An 18,422-nucleotide genomic window follows, 5' to 3' on the forward strand; every position below is an offset into this window, starting at 1 on the left:
AGATGTCTGGTGTTGGATGAGCTTGTGCATGTTTCTATTGTGGTTGCTGGTAGATCAGGATTTAAATTCAGACAGTGTTCTATTTGTAAGTGCTTGTACTTTTGCACCGAACTAGAAGCTGGTTCTATGTCATATGCTTTGATTTCTTGGACAACGATTGCAAATTCAGACATTAAACATCGCTTACTTAAAATCTCTACTTTTATTATCTTGACCAGTGCATTATCCGAATTGGACAAATCTGGAAGTACAAATCACTTGAATATAACACAAAATCCATACATTCAACAAAAAATACTGTTAGATTGTGCTGTTGTTGCAATCCTGATTAATAAGTAGCTGATTATTGTTTCTTCTTTACATGGCAGGGATTTGTGTAGGAGTTGTTGTTCTATTATTGTAGTGTGATTCTTATTTGGTATGTGTTCTTCTTACAGTTCTAAAAGGCTTCATTTGTGTAGTATTTTGACTGATTTTGAGTTTCTTTTATTTAATGACTGGTCTATTCCCTGTACAAATTCCCATTTCCTTTGGTTTTAGTAGACTGTGTTGTATGTTTACTGTTATGTTCCATGGGTAAATTCACTTAGATTGTTATCATGAATGATGCTAAGGTTGGAATTATGTAATTACTGGTCCTATCATCTACCTATTTTGTATATCTATGTATATACAAGCAAATGTTTTGAATAGAAATTTTGATAAACATTCTTTTCTGCTTATTTTGTTTTCTACTTTTTGGTGGTTTATTTTTTTAATTTTTTTTTTAGAGGAGGGGGGGTGGTTTTAAGATTTTGTTTTTACTTTTCTTTTGTATAAGTTTGTTTGTGTAGTTTATGCTTTTGAAAAAGCCATGATGAAAAGGGTCATTCATCGTTTACTCATAGTCCTTAACGTGGTTATTCCCGTTACAGGTTATGGCTGTAGCACCACGCAAAGTTTTCATTCCATTCCAGCCTCTTTTGGAAAAGATAACTGCTTGGTTGAAATTTTCAAAACCAGTTTATGGCTTCATAGATGTAGCGAAGCATAATGCGTGTGTGCGAGTGAATCGACCAAATAGTCGGTTTGGGTTTCTGTTTTACGGTGGAGAGGTTGATTCAGCTGATGAAACTCGTGAGAGGGCAGCTCATAAAGCTGTGCATAGACTGATTTCTAGGTTTGGAGTTCGGTAGCTGATTTCACTTACGATAGAATTAAAATGTATCAGCTCTGTACTAGGCTTTACAAGCACAAATGTGCTGAATTAGTACAAGAGAGGAGGGGGTCATGTAGACCTGCTGGGAGAGTTGACTCTGGAACGCATTCAGCATTGGACTATGCTGATGTTTCACTTGACTGTACACAATTTCTAGGTGTTGTTGTCAGGAAAACTGGTGCTTGTGCAACTGCTGTTGAATATACTTGGGTCGATGGCCATGGTTACATAGCCTGGGTTGTGGTGACTTGTCCACCTACTAACATGAGGAAGGAGTGTATTTTCAGCGAACCTTGTCTAACAGCAGCCATTGCTCAACAGAAGGTGGCAAAGAGACTAGTGTTTTACATTTCCTGCCAATATAATTTAGAGATAGTTGATGCTAACTATGGTACTGCAGCAAAAGTAAGTGAAGAATGCTCTTTGGTTCAAAAGAAGTATTTCATTTTAAGAGAACATCTTGATTGTCTAAGAGAGCAATCTAGACAATCTGAGCCTTTAGACGTTGCTGCTAATGCTGAGTGTGTCACTCTAACATATGAGGTAACAAAGATCCTTGTTAGTGAAGTACCTCCTCCTTGTCCAATCAAGCGAACCAATGTTGGAAATGTTTATCGCCCAACAGCCTTGAGAATTGGAACATCTGAAGGCCTGGTGGCTGAGGCTGATATTCCTGAAGTAGAAACACTTTTTAAGAAGCCTAAGTTAGATTAGATTTATGTTGTTGTAGTATGTCATTGTTGTATTTCAATGGCTTTAGAATAAGCTTTAGGTCTTATTAGCTTCCCTTTTGAAATTAGATGTATTGGAAGATAGCCAGTTTAGCTTTGGTTGTTAATTTTACTTTGCTTTTTTTGGAAGGTTGGGGTACTTATTAATGTAATGTTACCTTTTGCTAAGGGAAGCCTATTTTTCTTAGGAAGTTGTACGCAGAGCATGCTCTGAAATCATGTAATCATTTCCTTAATTATATGAAAAAGTACTTATTCACTATGTTTTGTACTTGTGCCCTTGGTGTTTAATGGTGTTTGTTTATTGTTTGAAATTATATTCATTGATATAAGTAGATGATAAAGTCCTGAAATCATTTATGGTTGTTAGGTTACTGCAGATAGCTTAATTGCCTTTTCAGTAATCACTTTGTAGAATTACATTATAATGGGTAATTCCTTCTGTTCTTTACATGTTTTGCACTCATTATATCAAAAAAATTTTATACTTATGGACTATACTGATATCAATAATGTGAACCTTTTATTGGAAATTCCTTTTGTATGGTAGATTGTAATTCTGGAATACCACGGTTATCTCGTAAGAGTTGTCAACGATTAAATCAGGCTGCACAACACTCATCTAAATCATCATCTGTTAGGTACTGAAACAATGATTAGTATTTACATTACAATTATTTCTATGTTTCATACTAACTACAGCAATTTAACTTCTACATATAGTCCATCAGTACATGATTCAACTCAGCTTATTCGAAGAGTATCTAAACGAAGACGTTCATTTGAAGAATCATCTGAAATTTTCAGATATAGGTATACTATTGTTATTAGTTATAGTTCTTTGTCTCATATTTACTTATAATTTAGAGGCTAAGCATTACTCAGAGAAGTACTTGTATTCAAAACTTGTCAATATTTGCCTATAGACTTACCCAAATTACTGTGCACGTTGTTTATTTTGCATATGCAAATTCTGCATGCCATGCATTGTCCATTTCTAATTTACTACATCTACTTTATGCACTGATTAGAATCATAGCCTTCAACTTCATTTAATATCCTTTCTTTTCGACATCTGAGGGATGGAGGAAGAGCAGAAGAAGAGAAACTTTAAATTTTATTATTATTATTGCCTTTGTAAATATGCAGTGAACAAGAAAGTGGTAGTACATCTCAGACGCAGTTGACTAAACGTAGTCGATGCATTGAAAAAAATGGAAGCATACATGCAAAGAGGTATGTGTATATAAATATCAAATTTAATGATAATTAGATTAATTATATATTAAGTGTATTTGATTACCTTGCAGTGGAAAAGGTATTACTGTGGCTAAGAAGGTGGTCAAAAAAGCCCATAAACAGAAAGAAAAGTGTATGTTTTAAAATTACAGCTACTCTGCCTTGTTTTGTATCTTAGAAGCTTTTATGTACATCCATTTATATCTTGTATTGTACATAGGTATACCTGCTGCGATGATTGGTCAACCGCTACCCAAAAAGTCACATACTTTGTGTGCACCTCATTATTGTTTAAAATGCTGCGCTAAAAAATTTGAAAGTGAGACCGCCCATTTCTGCTGCGGTGATGGAGATATCCAACTAGCTGTAAATGAGTACCCTCCCGAACTTATTCGCTTATTCACATCACTGGAAGAAGATGCTGTACACTTTCGAAAGTATGCTCGGTTATATAATAATCTATTTGCATTTAGTTCCATAGGTGGAAACTTTGATGCAAGTACATACAAGGGCATTTATGTGTTCAAGTTGCATGGCCAACTATATCATTTTGTACCTGATTTATTACCTGATGATGGGCCACCTAAATACTTGCAACTGTATTTCTATGATGGCCAACGTGAAGCTGAGAATAGGGTTGGGTCTTTTCCAGAATTAAGGCAAGATATAATTGATATTCTTATGAGTGTTTCTCAGCAGAATCCATATGCTGCATTTTTCCGTTCTTTAAAAGAAAGAGATGTAGCTGAAGACACACGTATTGTATTGAATAAAAATACAGTATATGATCAACGTGTGTACAATGCCCCAACTGTTGATGATGTTGCTGTTATTTGGCCAGACAGTGCTTCATCAAGTGATACTTTAAGCCCTCACATACTTGTATCTGGTAAATCTTGTGAATCTCATCGAATCTATCACAACTATGGGTGTTATGATCCATTACAATATCCATTGTTATTTCCTCGTGGAGAATGTGGTTGGATGCAAGGGCTAAAGAAAACATCTCATGCTGACAGAAGACAAGCAAGTTTATACCCCTAATCCAATAATGTCATGCGTTGTCCACACTGTTGAAGACTTGTTGAGTCAGGAAGAAATACGTAAGTACATGATTATATTTATGTTCAAGTGTATTATTATATTCTATTACTTAATAAGATGCATTTATAATTACAGGGGCAAAGAAGAAGCATACACGTGCTGATAAATTCATTTCTCCAAGAGAATATTATGCATATAGATTGCAAATACGGCCTAACAATTTCTTGCTCAGAGCCGGTAGATGTTTACAACAATACATTGTTGACATGTATGTCAAGATAGAGAATACAAGGCTCGACTATCTACGCAATAACCAGTCAACCATTAGAGCTGATTTATATCAAGGAATCCTTGATTCTCTAGATAGTGGAGAAACTAAAGCACACAATGTTGGTCGAAGAGTAATCCTGCCTCCAAGTTTCATAGGAGGTCCTCGGGATATGAAAAAACGGTATCTTAATGCCATGGCTTTGGTGCAGAGATTTGGTAAGCCTGATTTGTTTGTCACGATGACATGCAACGCTAACTGGCCAAAAATAAAGTCTGAATTAGCACCTGGTGAAGCAGCACAAGATCGTCCTGATTTAGTAGCACGGATCTTCAGAATAAAATTACTTGCATTGAAAAGAGAAATTATGGAGAAAAAGGTATTTGGTACGGTTGCAGCTATGGTGTATGTCGTAGAGTTTCAGAAACGAGGCCTTCCACATGCTCATTTCTTGATAATCTTAAAACCAGAATTAAGTTAATTGTCCTGCTGATTATGATAAATTTGTATGTGCTGAAATTCCAGATACTTATAACCCTATTCTTCGCAAGATTGTTCTAGCACACATGATGCATGGTCCATGTGGCTCATTAAATCCGCATTGTCCATGTATGCGGAAGGAAGGGCAAAAACTAAGCTGTAAGAATAAATTCCCTAAACCATATGCATCTGTACAAGTACAAATAAGGATGGTTATCCTATATACCGAAGAAGAAACACGGGGGAAAATGTCACTATTCGTGGTGCACAGCTAAACAACCAATGGGTGATTCCTTACAATCCTTATTTGTCTATGTTGTTTGATTGTCATATTAATGTCGAAGTTTGCTCTACAATCAAGGCAGTAAAATATCTCTACAAGTATGTTTACAAGGGACATGACAGGATTTCTTATAATGTTCGCCCTGCTGATGATGATTCTGTAGATGAAATTGAACAATATCAGTCAGGAAGATGGGTTTCTCCATGTGAAGCTGCTTGGCGAATATTTGGTTTTGATTTGTTTGAGATGTCTCCATCAGTATTGCCTTTACAAGTTCATCTTCCCAATATGCATACGGTTCATCTTTGGCCACATGAGAGGCTAAACACTGTTATATCTGACTCTAAGCGTTCAAGGACTCAGCTAACCGAATTCTTTGCAATGAATGCTGCAGTAGAAGGTGGTACTGGTTATCTATACAGTGAATTATGTGAACATTTCAAATGGGATGCAAAGGCTAAAGAATGGACTGACAGAGCTACAAACAGATATGCAGTAGGAAGATTGGCTTTTGTATACCCCGCAGAAGGTGAACGTTTTTTCTTGCGCCTTTTATTGTTGAACGTTAGAAGTCCTACATCTTTTGAGAATTTACGAACTGTAAATGGTTATGTATGTCCTACTTTTCAAGAGGCTGCTCTTAAACTAGGCTTGATAGAAGAAGATGATGTAGCAGATTTAGCTTTGACTGAAGCTTCTGAAGTTCAACACCCAGTAGCCTTACGCCGTTTGTTTGCAACAGTGCTCATATTTTGTCAAGTGAGTGATCCATCTGGTTTATGGAAAAAAAATTTCCCTTCCTTATCTAAGGATTTTTATTACAGATTTCCAAACGATATGCAGAAAGTCCATCAGCTGACTGTTAGGTCTCTTGAACAACATCTTGAAGCAATGGGAAAATCATTATCTACATTTGGCTTAGATCATTTAAATAGCCAAGTTGATGATGGTTTCAGAAGAACAAAGGATATTATAGATGCTCTTGATGCGCCTATTCCAGAGGAGTGCCTAACATGTCGATCCAGATTAAATTCTGCACAAAATTCTGCTTTCAAATGTATCATGGAATTTGTCACAAAAGGGAAATCAGGTGCTTTTTTCATAGATGGTCCTGGAGGTACAGGAAAAACTTTCTTATATAATGCCTTGTATGCAGAGATTCGCTTGATGAATAAAATTGTATTGCCCACAGCAACCTCAGGTATTGCTGCAGCAAATATTCCCTCTGGTCGTACAGCTCATTCAAGGTTTAAAATACCTCTTGACAGTGACATATCCTTAGCATGTGTTGTTCCTAAACAGAGTAGTTTAGCAGCACTTCTAAGAGAAACCACATTAATTATATGGGATGAAGCTTCAATGGCAAAAAAGCAAAATATTGAATCCCTTGATTTATTATTACAAGATATATGTAACACAACCACTGCCTTTGGTGGGAAGATAGTTGTCTTTAGAGGTGACTTCAGACAAGTTCTACCAGTTGTTCCTCAAAAAACAATGAAAGAGGCAGTAGACACAAGTATTGTCACTTCACATCTATGGGAGACATTCATAAAGTTTAAACTTACAGAGAACATTCGAGCACGAGATGATCTTGCATATTCCTCTTTCTTACTTGCCTTGGGCAATGGTCAATTACAGTCCACTGAAATCTCATTCGTTGATTTGCCAATTCAAGTTGCACATTCTTTCGAAGATGACACAAGCTTAATAGCTAATCTCACAGAAACGACATTCCTTGAAATCATGCAAGGTGGCTTTGTAGATGATGTTTTCATAACAAGGGCAATTTTAACTCTAATGAATGATGATGTTGATTCTATCAATTCAGTTATGATTGACAAGTTCCCCGGTGACATTGTCACGTACAAGAGTTTTGATATTATGCTAAATGATACATGCAGTATATATCCCACAGAGTTTATGAACAAACTCTGTCCAGGAGGTATGAGTCCACACGAACTTGTCTTGAAAGAGAATTTCCCAGTGATATTGCTAAGGAACATCTTACCATCATCAGGCTTATGTAATGGCACTCGACTCATTTGCAAAAGATTCTTTCCAAATGTGATTGAATGTGTAATTGCAGTTGGACATTATAAAGGAAAGCATGTGTTCATTCACAAAATTAATCTAAGGCCTTCAAGTTCAACTAATTATCCGTTCCAGTTTGAACGGAAGCAGTTCCCTATCAAGTTGAGTTTTGCAATGACAATCAATAAGTCTCAAGGACAAACTCTCAATCAAGTGTCAATATACTTACCTCGCTCTTGCTTCTCTCATGGTCAATTGGATGTTGCACTCTCTCGTGCAAAGAAAGCAAAAGATGTTCAGGTCTTTTCTGCTAAACCACCAGACCAATATCCACAAAATTGTGTTAAAAATGTAGTGTCATATGAAGTTTTGCGATTAGCTGGTATTATTTAATATGTGATGGAAACTGGTACTTCATTATGCTCTCCACCATATTTTGAAGCGGATCTTCTTCAATTTTTTCTTGATTTATACCTCACCCACTGCATCAGCAATCAGGTTTACTTTTTACCCTTAATTTATAATTTTGCAAATTTATGAATTTAAAATTAGTTATTAATGTAGTTGAATTTATATGTGTAAAAATCATGTCTTGAACTAATTAATGGTTACTCTAAGTAAGCTTTGGGAGTTGTGAGGAACTGGATAACTTAATAGGAGTTTGGCTGTACATATTATTCTCGTAGTTTGTAAATTGCTGGAATGCTATATTTAGTTGGAATTAACTAAGAGTTGAAGATTCATAGTTGGTTGATTTGATTGTCTTCATTTGGTAACTAACCAAGAGTTGAAGAGTCATAGTTGGTTGATTTGATTGTCATATATAATTGATTGTCTTGATTTAGCAGTAAAATTCAGGTGCTATCTGCTGCCCATGTTATGGGGCTACCAAACAAGGATGCAGTAGCCTTTTCTTTTCTTTATTCTAAATGAGGGATTTTAAGCACGCCAATAGTTTCATACTTTGATAGTATCAGAACTCCAATTTTCCTTTCCTAAAGCTCTAGAGATTAAGTTTTGATAACTGTTTGGGTTAGACGAGGCATTTGCTGTCTGTATATGTTAGTTTTGAAGTACATCACTTGATTGATGCTTAATTAGACATAAGAACTAGGACATTTAGTCTGATGACGTTACATCTTTTGACTATATTATATACGTATTATTCCAAAAGTAATGAAATTAAACATACTTCTACTTGTAATCATTAATATGCAAGTTTATTGGACTAGACTAAGAAGGAAACTATGTAAGCACACCTGTTCTGCTGAACATAAAACATATGCTAGGTGTATGAAGATTGATGTACAATGGGATGGGCTAATTTGCTCTGTTGAGCTTTGTGCCATTTGAAAATCAGAATATTCTGGTGTCCAACCATGTTCTATCAAATTCGTTATCTTAAAAAGAATTTATGCTTGCATATGAGAGACATCGGTTGAGGAAGGGCATCCAACATATGCTAACATGTACTACAAATTTAAAAGAAGTCATATGCTTACATGCACTACAAATTCTTCAAGTATATTAATATATAGAGCATGTAAGCATATTCTAACAAATTCTTCATCTTAAATTGTGTAGTCGTGTTGCTTTACACATTAATTCCGACAATTACTGGTTTACATTGCAGGGTCTCTTGATTTTGGATTCTGCACAAACTGAAGGTTAGAATGTTATGAATAAGGTAAATAAAAACAGTCTGAAATTGTAATGTATGGAGCTTGCTATGGTAAGAACATATTGTACTTTTAATAAGTATTCTACAGACTAAGAGTATTTGATTAAGTAGCTATTATTATTTTTGATTAAATAGCTAATATTAATGCTATATAAGGTAAAATAGGAACACATGCTTGTATTAGTGCAGATTAGAAGTTTAAATTTTCAGTTTCAATCAAATAAGTTAATATAGCTTATATGAATATATTTATATAATAAATGTATTTTATGAGTTCCTTCTTATTTTATTTATTTCTCAGCTAATAGCTACAATGTGGGTATGACCTAGGCCCAATTTACGTGCAACTCACAATGATAAAATGCTATATCCAATGGGCTGGGCTACATTGTTTTGAAATTGGATGGCTAAATGTTATGTTAAAGGATAAAAAAAATAAGAGAGTTGAATTATACAAGTACAATAGTAGATATCTTATTTTACAAGCAACATAAAGAATGGTCAAGTTAACTGTAGATATAACACTTGTAAAATTTGTATTTAGTATAAGTACTTTTGCTAGATAATTTTCTTACTTAAAAATTAAGATCTTGTACTTTATTTATTTTACAGCCACAAAAAATAAACACAATTTTAAAACATTACCTACTCTCTGTAACTTTTCAATTAAATTTTTATAAATGTAAGAGAAAAGCAAAATACCAGTCAAACAAGCAAAGCAATTACCTCTTATGTACTACACTACTTTATTTTATTTTTTTTAGAAAGATGTACTACACTACTTTTGCTAGATATACTAAGTATGGCTGCTACAGTCCTTAACAGTAATTGTTGCTACAGAGCACCGACTATGATAGCTTCTTTTTGCCTATAAATACTTAAGTACTTATTGCTTTCAAACTACCACTTAAACTGCTAAGAAATCTTCTTTGATAAAGGTATGTCTTCTACCTTTCAATTACCATTAATTTCTTTCTTTATTTATAGAATATTTTACACGTTGAATTGAATTATTTGACAGGAATATGCTTCATTGTTAGTTATTTAATATCCACATTTATGTCAAATTATTCTTTATACATGTCTGCTATACAACTTTCCATGCTAAGATTCTCATGCTATTGAATTCCCTGCTTTCTGTTTTCATTCTCATTTGCATGCTGCACATTAAGCTAACCATTATACACGTATCATACTTGCATTCATCCTATGCTCTCCATATTCTTTTAAGGTTTGGTTTGTCAGTAGTTCAGATCCTGCTTCCTACATGCACTACATATTTCTTCAGTGTCTACACAATTTTAAACATCTTTGCCTTACATGATTCTTTCTCTATTTGCATTATCCATGTGAAGTAAACAATTAAAATGCAATTTTTTTTGAAACGATTAAAATGCAATTAATGACAACAATATAATACTATCTCCTTGAAGGTGTTGGATATATATATATATATATATATATATATATATATATATATATATATATATATATATATATATATATATATATATATATATATATATATATATATATATATATATATATATATTAGCACTTTTATGAATAATCTATCACTTCGTAAGATAATTTATCATTTCCTGTATTTTTAGCTTTACTTTTCCTTTCAAAAACCTTCACCACTTACACCATCAGACCTTAGTAACATGCAAATATATTTTCCCCTTTCTAAATCATCAAGCATGTACAGATTCTTAGGCGCTTCAGTAATTGATAATCTAACCTATTGTTTATTTGTAGCTCTGCAAAAAATATCCAACTAAGTTGACCTTAACCTCGTGCACTATGAAGCTGGAACCAGTATACTTGGATGAACTAACTCCTCAGAGTAAAGATTATAGAGTCAAAGTTACAGTGGTTGAAAAAGGTAGAGCACAACCTTCTCCAAAAAAATCAGGGACACTACATCAGACATTGATCCTTGAAGATGAGAAGGTATCAATTTCTTACAACTATAATCAAGTTTATATGTTTATTGTATTTTAAATTCCATTGAAATCTTGATAGCCCCAACTTATTTGATATATTTCCTTAAAATTGTTAGCTATTACACAATATGTCTAGATATTTTAAACATATTTGATTTGATGCATTATTATATGTAGCATAATTTCTATGGCTATATTTCTCACAAAAAATACTTGCATGTTCATACACATTCCATGTACACAACATGTATTACTAAGTTGGACTCTAAATTATATCTATAAAACGAAAGATAAAAAAAGGAAAAAGAAAAAAAAAAGGTAAAGAAGAATTAACCATATCATCTACACACCATTTCACAATATTATGAACTCAATAATTAAAATTAATAAGTAGCAATAAATGAAAAAAAAAAAACACATACCAAGTTTTAGTATTTGATGAAAAATACTTATTCATTATGATTGTAATGATCATCTGTTTCGATTTACATATTTAACAGAAAAATAAGATGCGTTGTGCTTTATTTGGAGAACAAGTACAAGCTTACCACGATGATTTCCACACAACTGCAAAATATGAAATCTCTAAAGCACCTATTTCTGCTATTGATGATCAATACAAGATCAATTTGGAAGAACTTCCATATCAAATGACAATCGGACATCAGACTGTTGTGCAGCGCTTGGATACTGAAACTGGTCCTATACTGCCTAAATATCAGCCCCTAGCAAGTATTCCAAGGGCACCCGAACCTGATGCTAGATATGGTAATATCTTAAACAACATCAATATATAATTTCATCTCCAATATATTAATGCTTTTACAATTTTCTAATATAATCTCTTCCTACATAATTTAGATGTAGTTGCAGTAGCCCTTTTTGTTGAAGAACAAGCACGAATGATTCCCAATTCTCGGGGCCGTGAAAGTCCTGTTCGTGAAATAGTCATCACTGACTCAAGGTTCACCTATTCATGAATTTCATTGCAATTGTATTTGATTCTTTATATTATATATAGATACATCATATCATTAACCTTTATTTTCCTCCTTGCACCAGCCAAGATCGTTCTGTGACAGTTTCTACATGGAATGATCTTACCATCAATGCCTGCAATGAACTAAATAATTGGGCTGCAACATTCAATGTTGTTGGATTTACTGCTCTAAAAGCCTTGACTGCAAGAGGTTGATCATCATAACTTTAAATTATAAATCAAAGTATACAACATATAATATGCTTATTTATGGATACAAATCTATTATGCAGGATTTACTTTGACAACTACTATGTCAACTCGAATTATCCACGAACCAGAAGGAACAAGAGCAGATATGCTTCGCGAGTGGTAGTTCTTTTACACTTATCGCATTGCATTGTTAAATAGTAATTGTATGCACACTAGATAATTAGTCATTCTTTTCTTCCAATGCAAGGTCAAGTTATACCCACAAGTATTGCAGGATAGGCAAGCAAGTGTCTTGAATATCAGATATCCAAGTGCTGAGAAAACAATCATCCATATAGCAGATTTGAGGAACAAAAAGGTTACTTTCCTTCAAACTATATAATCAGCTACTGATATTGATATAACATTTATATCATGCTGCAAATATCACTGTACCTTACTAACCAAGGTTAATACTTAAACACATTTACAGCCCAAAAATGTTGAACAAGATGAAACATTCTGGATCAAAGTGACTATTCCAGAACCTAACTTGAGCAAAGTTTATGCATATGCTGGTTGTGTCAATTGCGGTAAACGAACTAATCTTCGTATAGGCACGCCTTTTCCTTGTGCTTCTTGCAGGAAAGGAGATAGTTACTCCGCTTATAGGTAATAGGCCTAACCTCTAATCCATTTTAATTGTAGTCTTTGACTTGCTTATCCGCTAATGCTATCTACCATAATCAGAGTAACTTTCAAGTTTGAAGCAAAAGATGACACTGGTACAATGGCATTCACTTGTTTCAACAACGACACAGAAAGACTCTTCAGAAGGCCAGCAATTGAAATATGCAGCATTAAGAACACCGTAAGAATTCATCAATTAGATACATTCTAAAATTACTTTTGCAATTTGATTTACCTTTACCATAAATTATTTTCAATTCGCTACATTAACTTTCATTTTAGATTCTAAATAAATTCACTAAAAATCTTTTGGCACTTAAATACCTTTATAATCCATTACATACAGGAAAACTTAATTGCTTTTAGAGAGATAGCAGCACTTATTTCAACAAAACCTTTCTTCATTAAAGTGGGTCCGACAAATGAATTGTCATCAAACAATGTGCTCATATGGATTTTGAAAGCAATTGAAGTTGAAGATGAATCTTCACAACCTACAACTGCACATACAGTATCTGCTGTTCGTTCCACAAATGAAGAAGCAGCCTCAATTGAAAATCTGGAAAAAGTTCAGCATGAACTTAATCTAGAAGTGAAAGCTCATGGTAAGCAACCTTTGCTTAGTGAGTATGAAACAACACCTGGTTTCAGCCAAGATCCTGATGCAATTGATGATGCCGCATTTGCTGAGCTTGTTCAAGTTGAAGAGTACACCAACACTGCTAACAACCCAGTACCACAACAACTGATGTTCAAGCCCCTTCAAATTAAGGAACCAGAAAGCTTTGAACAACCTGATTCAATGAGAATGTTGCCAACATGGGCACAGCATTCCCGTAAACGAAGCATCAGCAAGGACAAAGCATCCATTGACACTACTTCAGAACTAACTGCTGCACCTATGGAACATGATCCTAGGAAGAAGGCAAAACTAGATGTTCCTATTCAAGCTGATAAGAAAGAAACCACTGGAGAAGAAGTTCCACCTACTAGCACTCTTGACAAAGAATGAACTCCAAGGAAGCCCACATTGTACATAGGCAGTATATCCTAATGACCTGATCTCAGTAGTAAGTATGATCCAGTAGTTTCTAATATAAATATTGCCTTACTTATTAAAAGGCATAAATCTTTTGGGTGTTTAAAAGGAACATAGGCCATAAAAGTTGTTCCCTATAAACACCAATATTGTATATAGCAATGCTCATATGCATGGTAGTATGTAATGCTAAGCTTAAATGCAGCTAAATTAGTATTTTGGGCACAATGTAAGAAGATAGTCTAGCTTAGCAACTATCTAATGTACATAGCAGTAATGGCATATATTGCCTTAGTATGAAATCTGAACTCCTGTACTGAATCGTTATTTCAGACTACAATGATATATAAAATAAGTTTATTATGGTACTTGCTTTTTCATTACTTTGTCATTATTACTTATATGCTTCAAACAACTTCAGACAACATTATACTAGCAGGTTTTATTGTATTACTTCTGATTATTAACACTACTTTACACAGGACAAATAACATATCATAAAAGATATTAGTACAATATTAGACTATAAAGTTTAGATACAAAACCCAAGCCACCCATAGCAGCAAATAAACCTACTTACAACATTCAATACATTTCCTTTAGTTGCTTTCAACAAGAAAACAATTTACTACCTACAATATAATTCATATTCTACATAAACAAGCATTACATAAAACTCTCATAAATACTCAAAACATATACAGCAAAGGCAATTACACAATAATAAAAAGTAACAAAAAAAAAAATAATACTCATACTTACTATTGCTCAACACTAACCTCCAATTAAATACACAAAAACCATCACTTAATACATCTTTGACCAATGACACTTACAACTCCTTCTCAATGTCCAACAAAGGTACTTCCTGTTAAATACAATTCTCAACAATTTAACACCTATCACAGCAAAATAGTACCCTCAACAATGAACTAAAAGGAAAAAAAATTATCCTAAACTCAGTTAATAACTCCATCACACATACCACTCTACCTTAAACTATACTACATTCATACAATCGACATCACTTCATAATTTCAAGTACTCCTTTAACTTAGATACGTAGCAGCCAAAAACAAACCGACCACACAACATATCCAAACGTTGGGGGGGGGGGGGGGGGGGGCGCATCCAACAACTAGTTATTACAAAGTATTTATGTGACAAATGGATATGCCTGAATGTATATATCCCCACCGTTTTGACTATCATTGTTTGTACCTTCTTATCTTTATCTCTTTGATACGAATCTATTTCAGATTTCTTTGGGCTACCACTTTCATCATGTTTATTCATCTATGTTTTGGTGTTGGTCGATCTACTACTATATCTACAACTATATATATCATAAGATATAGGTCAAACTAAATTACTATGATTCTACTGCTTTTTAGCTATATCTTTGACAACTAAAATGCATTATATGAAATCAAATTTGAATGAACATATGGTGGATTCCGATCCACTTGTTGATTTTCAAGTTTGAATTAGCTATCACTTTTGATCAAGGATTTGGAGGATTCCGAATTACCTCAATATTTATAATCTTTGTGTGTCACAATTCACAAGCTAGGCACACACATTAATTATAATGTGTTTGCTTAAATATCTAAGCATGTGAACTGATTAGACCAACGAACCTAACTAAAACCCGTATGTATCTAACAAGTTAAAAAGCACAAGGCTAACCAAATTCTAAAAAATCTACATATATAATTAAATACCTAACCAATTACAATTATGTACAAGAATAAGACTAGATTAGAAAAAATAAGTTATAATCATACTTTATTATTTTATATGTTGTTTTATATCTTTGATTTCGTAATGAAAAAATTATGAGAATTACATACTAAATAAAATATTATTACAAACTAAACAAGACAGTGACTTGAAATATTTCTTCTTTATAGATTAGCATACAATTAAGATCAAAGTTAAAATAGGAATAAGTTTAAAGTAGATAAGATAAGAAAAAAAAAAATTCAAAACAAATTAGATTAGCAAAAATAAAGTTGAACCAAACTTACATACATGGCTTAAATAACTACTCTTTCAATACTTTGAATGTTTTTCTTTCTACTTTAAATGTGCTCCATGGTCTATATTAAATTCTCATCATAAAATTAATACTCCTACGGAGTAGTGAATATTCCTTATTAATCTACTACGGAGTATTAATTATGATGCTATATATATTGCTCTCTAGCTAATAGAAATATTTTCGTTAAGAGTCAAAATAGACGATGATTGTAAGATCGTGGGAATATATCATAATCCTACAGTCGTACGCACGCGAACCACAATTTATGCGACAAAGATTAGATTTAGGTGATAACCGATAAGGTAAGCATTTTTCAACTACAATTTGATGTAAGAGAATCAAAGTGCGTAAATTCAACACCACCCAACTTTCAAACACAATCTAATTAACACATTTGAATCATGCTGCTAATAGTGCTATTTTTCTTCCCACTTTTAATTTCTTAATTATTTCTTCAATGCCGTCTTTTTTTATTTTTGTACATTATCTTGCTTCCTTGTTTAAGTTTCTTGTCTTTGTCAATATGTCTTTAGTCATTATGTCAATTCGAGGGATTTAAATCATGAATTAAATTTATTACCGAATACTTCGTGTTTTAAATAAATTGTGATACGATTTTTTTGTTCAAAATATGTAGCTCATATATCAAGTCTATTTTGTTTCGTTTGGTTTTTGGGAGTAATATACTTGTATATACATTTTAATGCTTGATTGTAATAGCCCATTTTCGAACTACACAAGATTACTGCTCGTAAAATATTTTCTCTTGTCTGTTTAGATGTGAATACCTTTTTTTTTTTTTTTTTTTTTTTTTTGTTAAATGCATATGTGTATGTGTGGATTAATTACTATTGTTATACTACCTACTTGTATCACCACTTATTATTGTTATAACATATGGAAGAAAAATAAATAAAACTAACAAATTATATAACACAAACATTTGCATGGTTTAACAATGTATTGACTATGTCTACAAGCAAGCGAGAGGAAAAGTTTTATTGCTCTTAAGGAATACAAATTACAGGTCAACAAAATAGATTCAAAACAATATAAACACGTTAAACTGAAAATTCAATATATTCGTAATAATAGCTAGAGACTCAAATATTATCTCATGCAAATAGTCAGATTGTTTCTTCATAACACAAATTACTTGATAGATTGTCAAATGTTATTTACGGGATATGAGAGATACAACATGACGAAATTGAAGATTAAGAATAAACCAGAGGAAGTATATCTAGTATGGTTTACTCCCAAAATAAAACACGAAACATGCTAAGAACATGTTCTCTTCAGCTTAATTTCAGTTCATTTTCTAATTTTCTTCTATTATAAACAATTCAGTTCAATTTACTTCACTTCAATTCATTTCAGTTGTGTTTCTAATTTTCTTCTATTATAAACAATTCGGTTCAATTTACTTCACTTCAATTCATTTCGGTTGTGTTTCTAATTTTCTTCTTTCATCAGCTCATTTCAGTTCAGTTCAGTAAATCGGAACAGGCCGAAATTAAAAATCATAGACTGAATTAATTAGAAGTGAGCGCAAACTTCAACCTCACACACAATTTCAGAGGCACATACGCACTGCGTCATGACTTGTGCACTCACACGTGCTTGGCCGATGTGTCACTCTTTTTTACATGTGCACCTAATTCAACTAACCCTCGTGTTATATACAGCTCACTCACCTGCGAGCTATAATTCCAGCTCAACAATTCTCCGGCAGCCTTCGTATGATAGCTCACTCGGTAAGGGTGGTAATTCGGGTCAACAGGTCGGATTTGGATAAGATTTCGGGTTATGCTTAGAAAAAAAAAATCAAAAATAGTGTAAACCTTAATATTATTATGAAATATGATATTTGGATTAAATTGGGTCGAATTCAGGTTGTTCGGCCGGGTTCGGGTCGGGTCGAAATCAGATTTCTCTCATTAACTTAGGTCGGGTTCGGATCGAATTAGGAATTGACAACCCTACTCTTTAGCAAGGCATATTTCAACAATCATGCTCAATTGTTTCTACGTGTTTCATGACGGTTTTTTTTAAATAAAAACAAAATATAATTAAATGGTCTTCCCACATAAGTAGGGAAGAGCTTGACTTTCATATTAAACAAAGGTATAAGAGTTTATTTAAAGAAATAAGTGAACAATATGGTAAGGGTATTTGCCTTTATATATTCACATAACTTTAAGGGTAGTCTACTTTATTTATAATCAATTATTAGCATGGATCCATTTTAGAAGTTTGAAATAAACTTGACACAAAAAAACTTATGCGAGTATAATTTTAACTACGAGTAATAAATAAATTAAATATAATACTCTTATTGATTAAAGATATATTGTCAAATAAGCAAATTATAGTATAATAATATTATTATACAATGAATATAAAATTATTAAAATATACAAAGGAATAAATTAATAAAAAAATCAAAAGTAATTTTATGTCGACTAGAAAATGTCAATAGTAGATTTGTAGTGTAGCACCACAATACTGATACTAGTTAAACCTAAAACTATGGCAACGACGTGATGGCAAACCAAAACCAAACTAAAA

At 33.1% G+C, this 18,422-nt stretch overlaps 2 protein-coding genes across 2 annotated transcripts; both read left to right on the forward strand.

Moving 5' to 3' along the window:
- Positions 1-2,356: 2,356 nt before the first annotated feature.
- LOC145566137 (uncharacterized) lies at positions 2,357-4,961 on the forward strand. Its single transcript, XM_081625665.1, has 7 exons — positions 2,357-2,360; positions 2,480-2,570; positions 2,632-2,742; positions 3,079-3,165; positions 3,240-3,301; positions 3,389-4,198; positions 4,348-4,961. The coding sequence occupies exons 1-7, from the start codon at positions 2,357-2,359 to the stop codon at positions 4,959-4,961; spliced, it is 1,779 nt and encodes a 592-aa protein (XP_081481791.1).
- A 312-nt stretch (positions 4,962-5,273) lies between these two features.
- On the forward strand, positions 5,274-7,670 carry LOC145566138 (uncharacterized). Its single transcript, XM_081625666.1, has one exon. It carries the CDS (start codon positions 5,274-5,276, stop codon positions 7,668-7,670), a length of 2,397 nt encoding a protein of 798 aa, XP_081481792.1.
- The last annotated feature ends 10,752 nt before the right edge of the window (positions 7,671-18,422 follow it).

Source organism: Chenopodium album, chromosome 11 (assembly GCF_948465745.1).
Source record: "Chenopodium album chromosome 11, dcCheAlbu1.1, whole genome shotgun sequence".
Classification (NCBI taxonomy): domain Eukaryota; kingdom Viridiplantae; phylum Streptophyta; class Magnoliopsida; order Caryophyllales; family Amaranthaceae; genus Chenopodium; species Chenopodium album.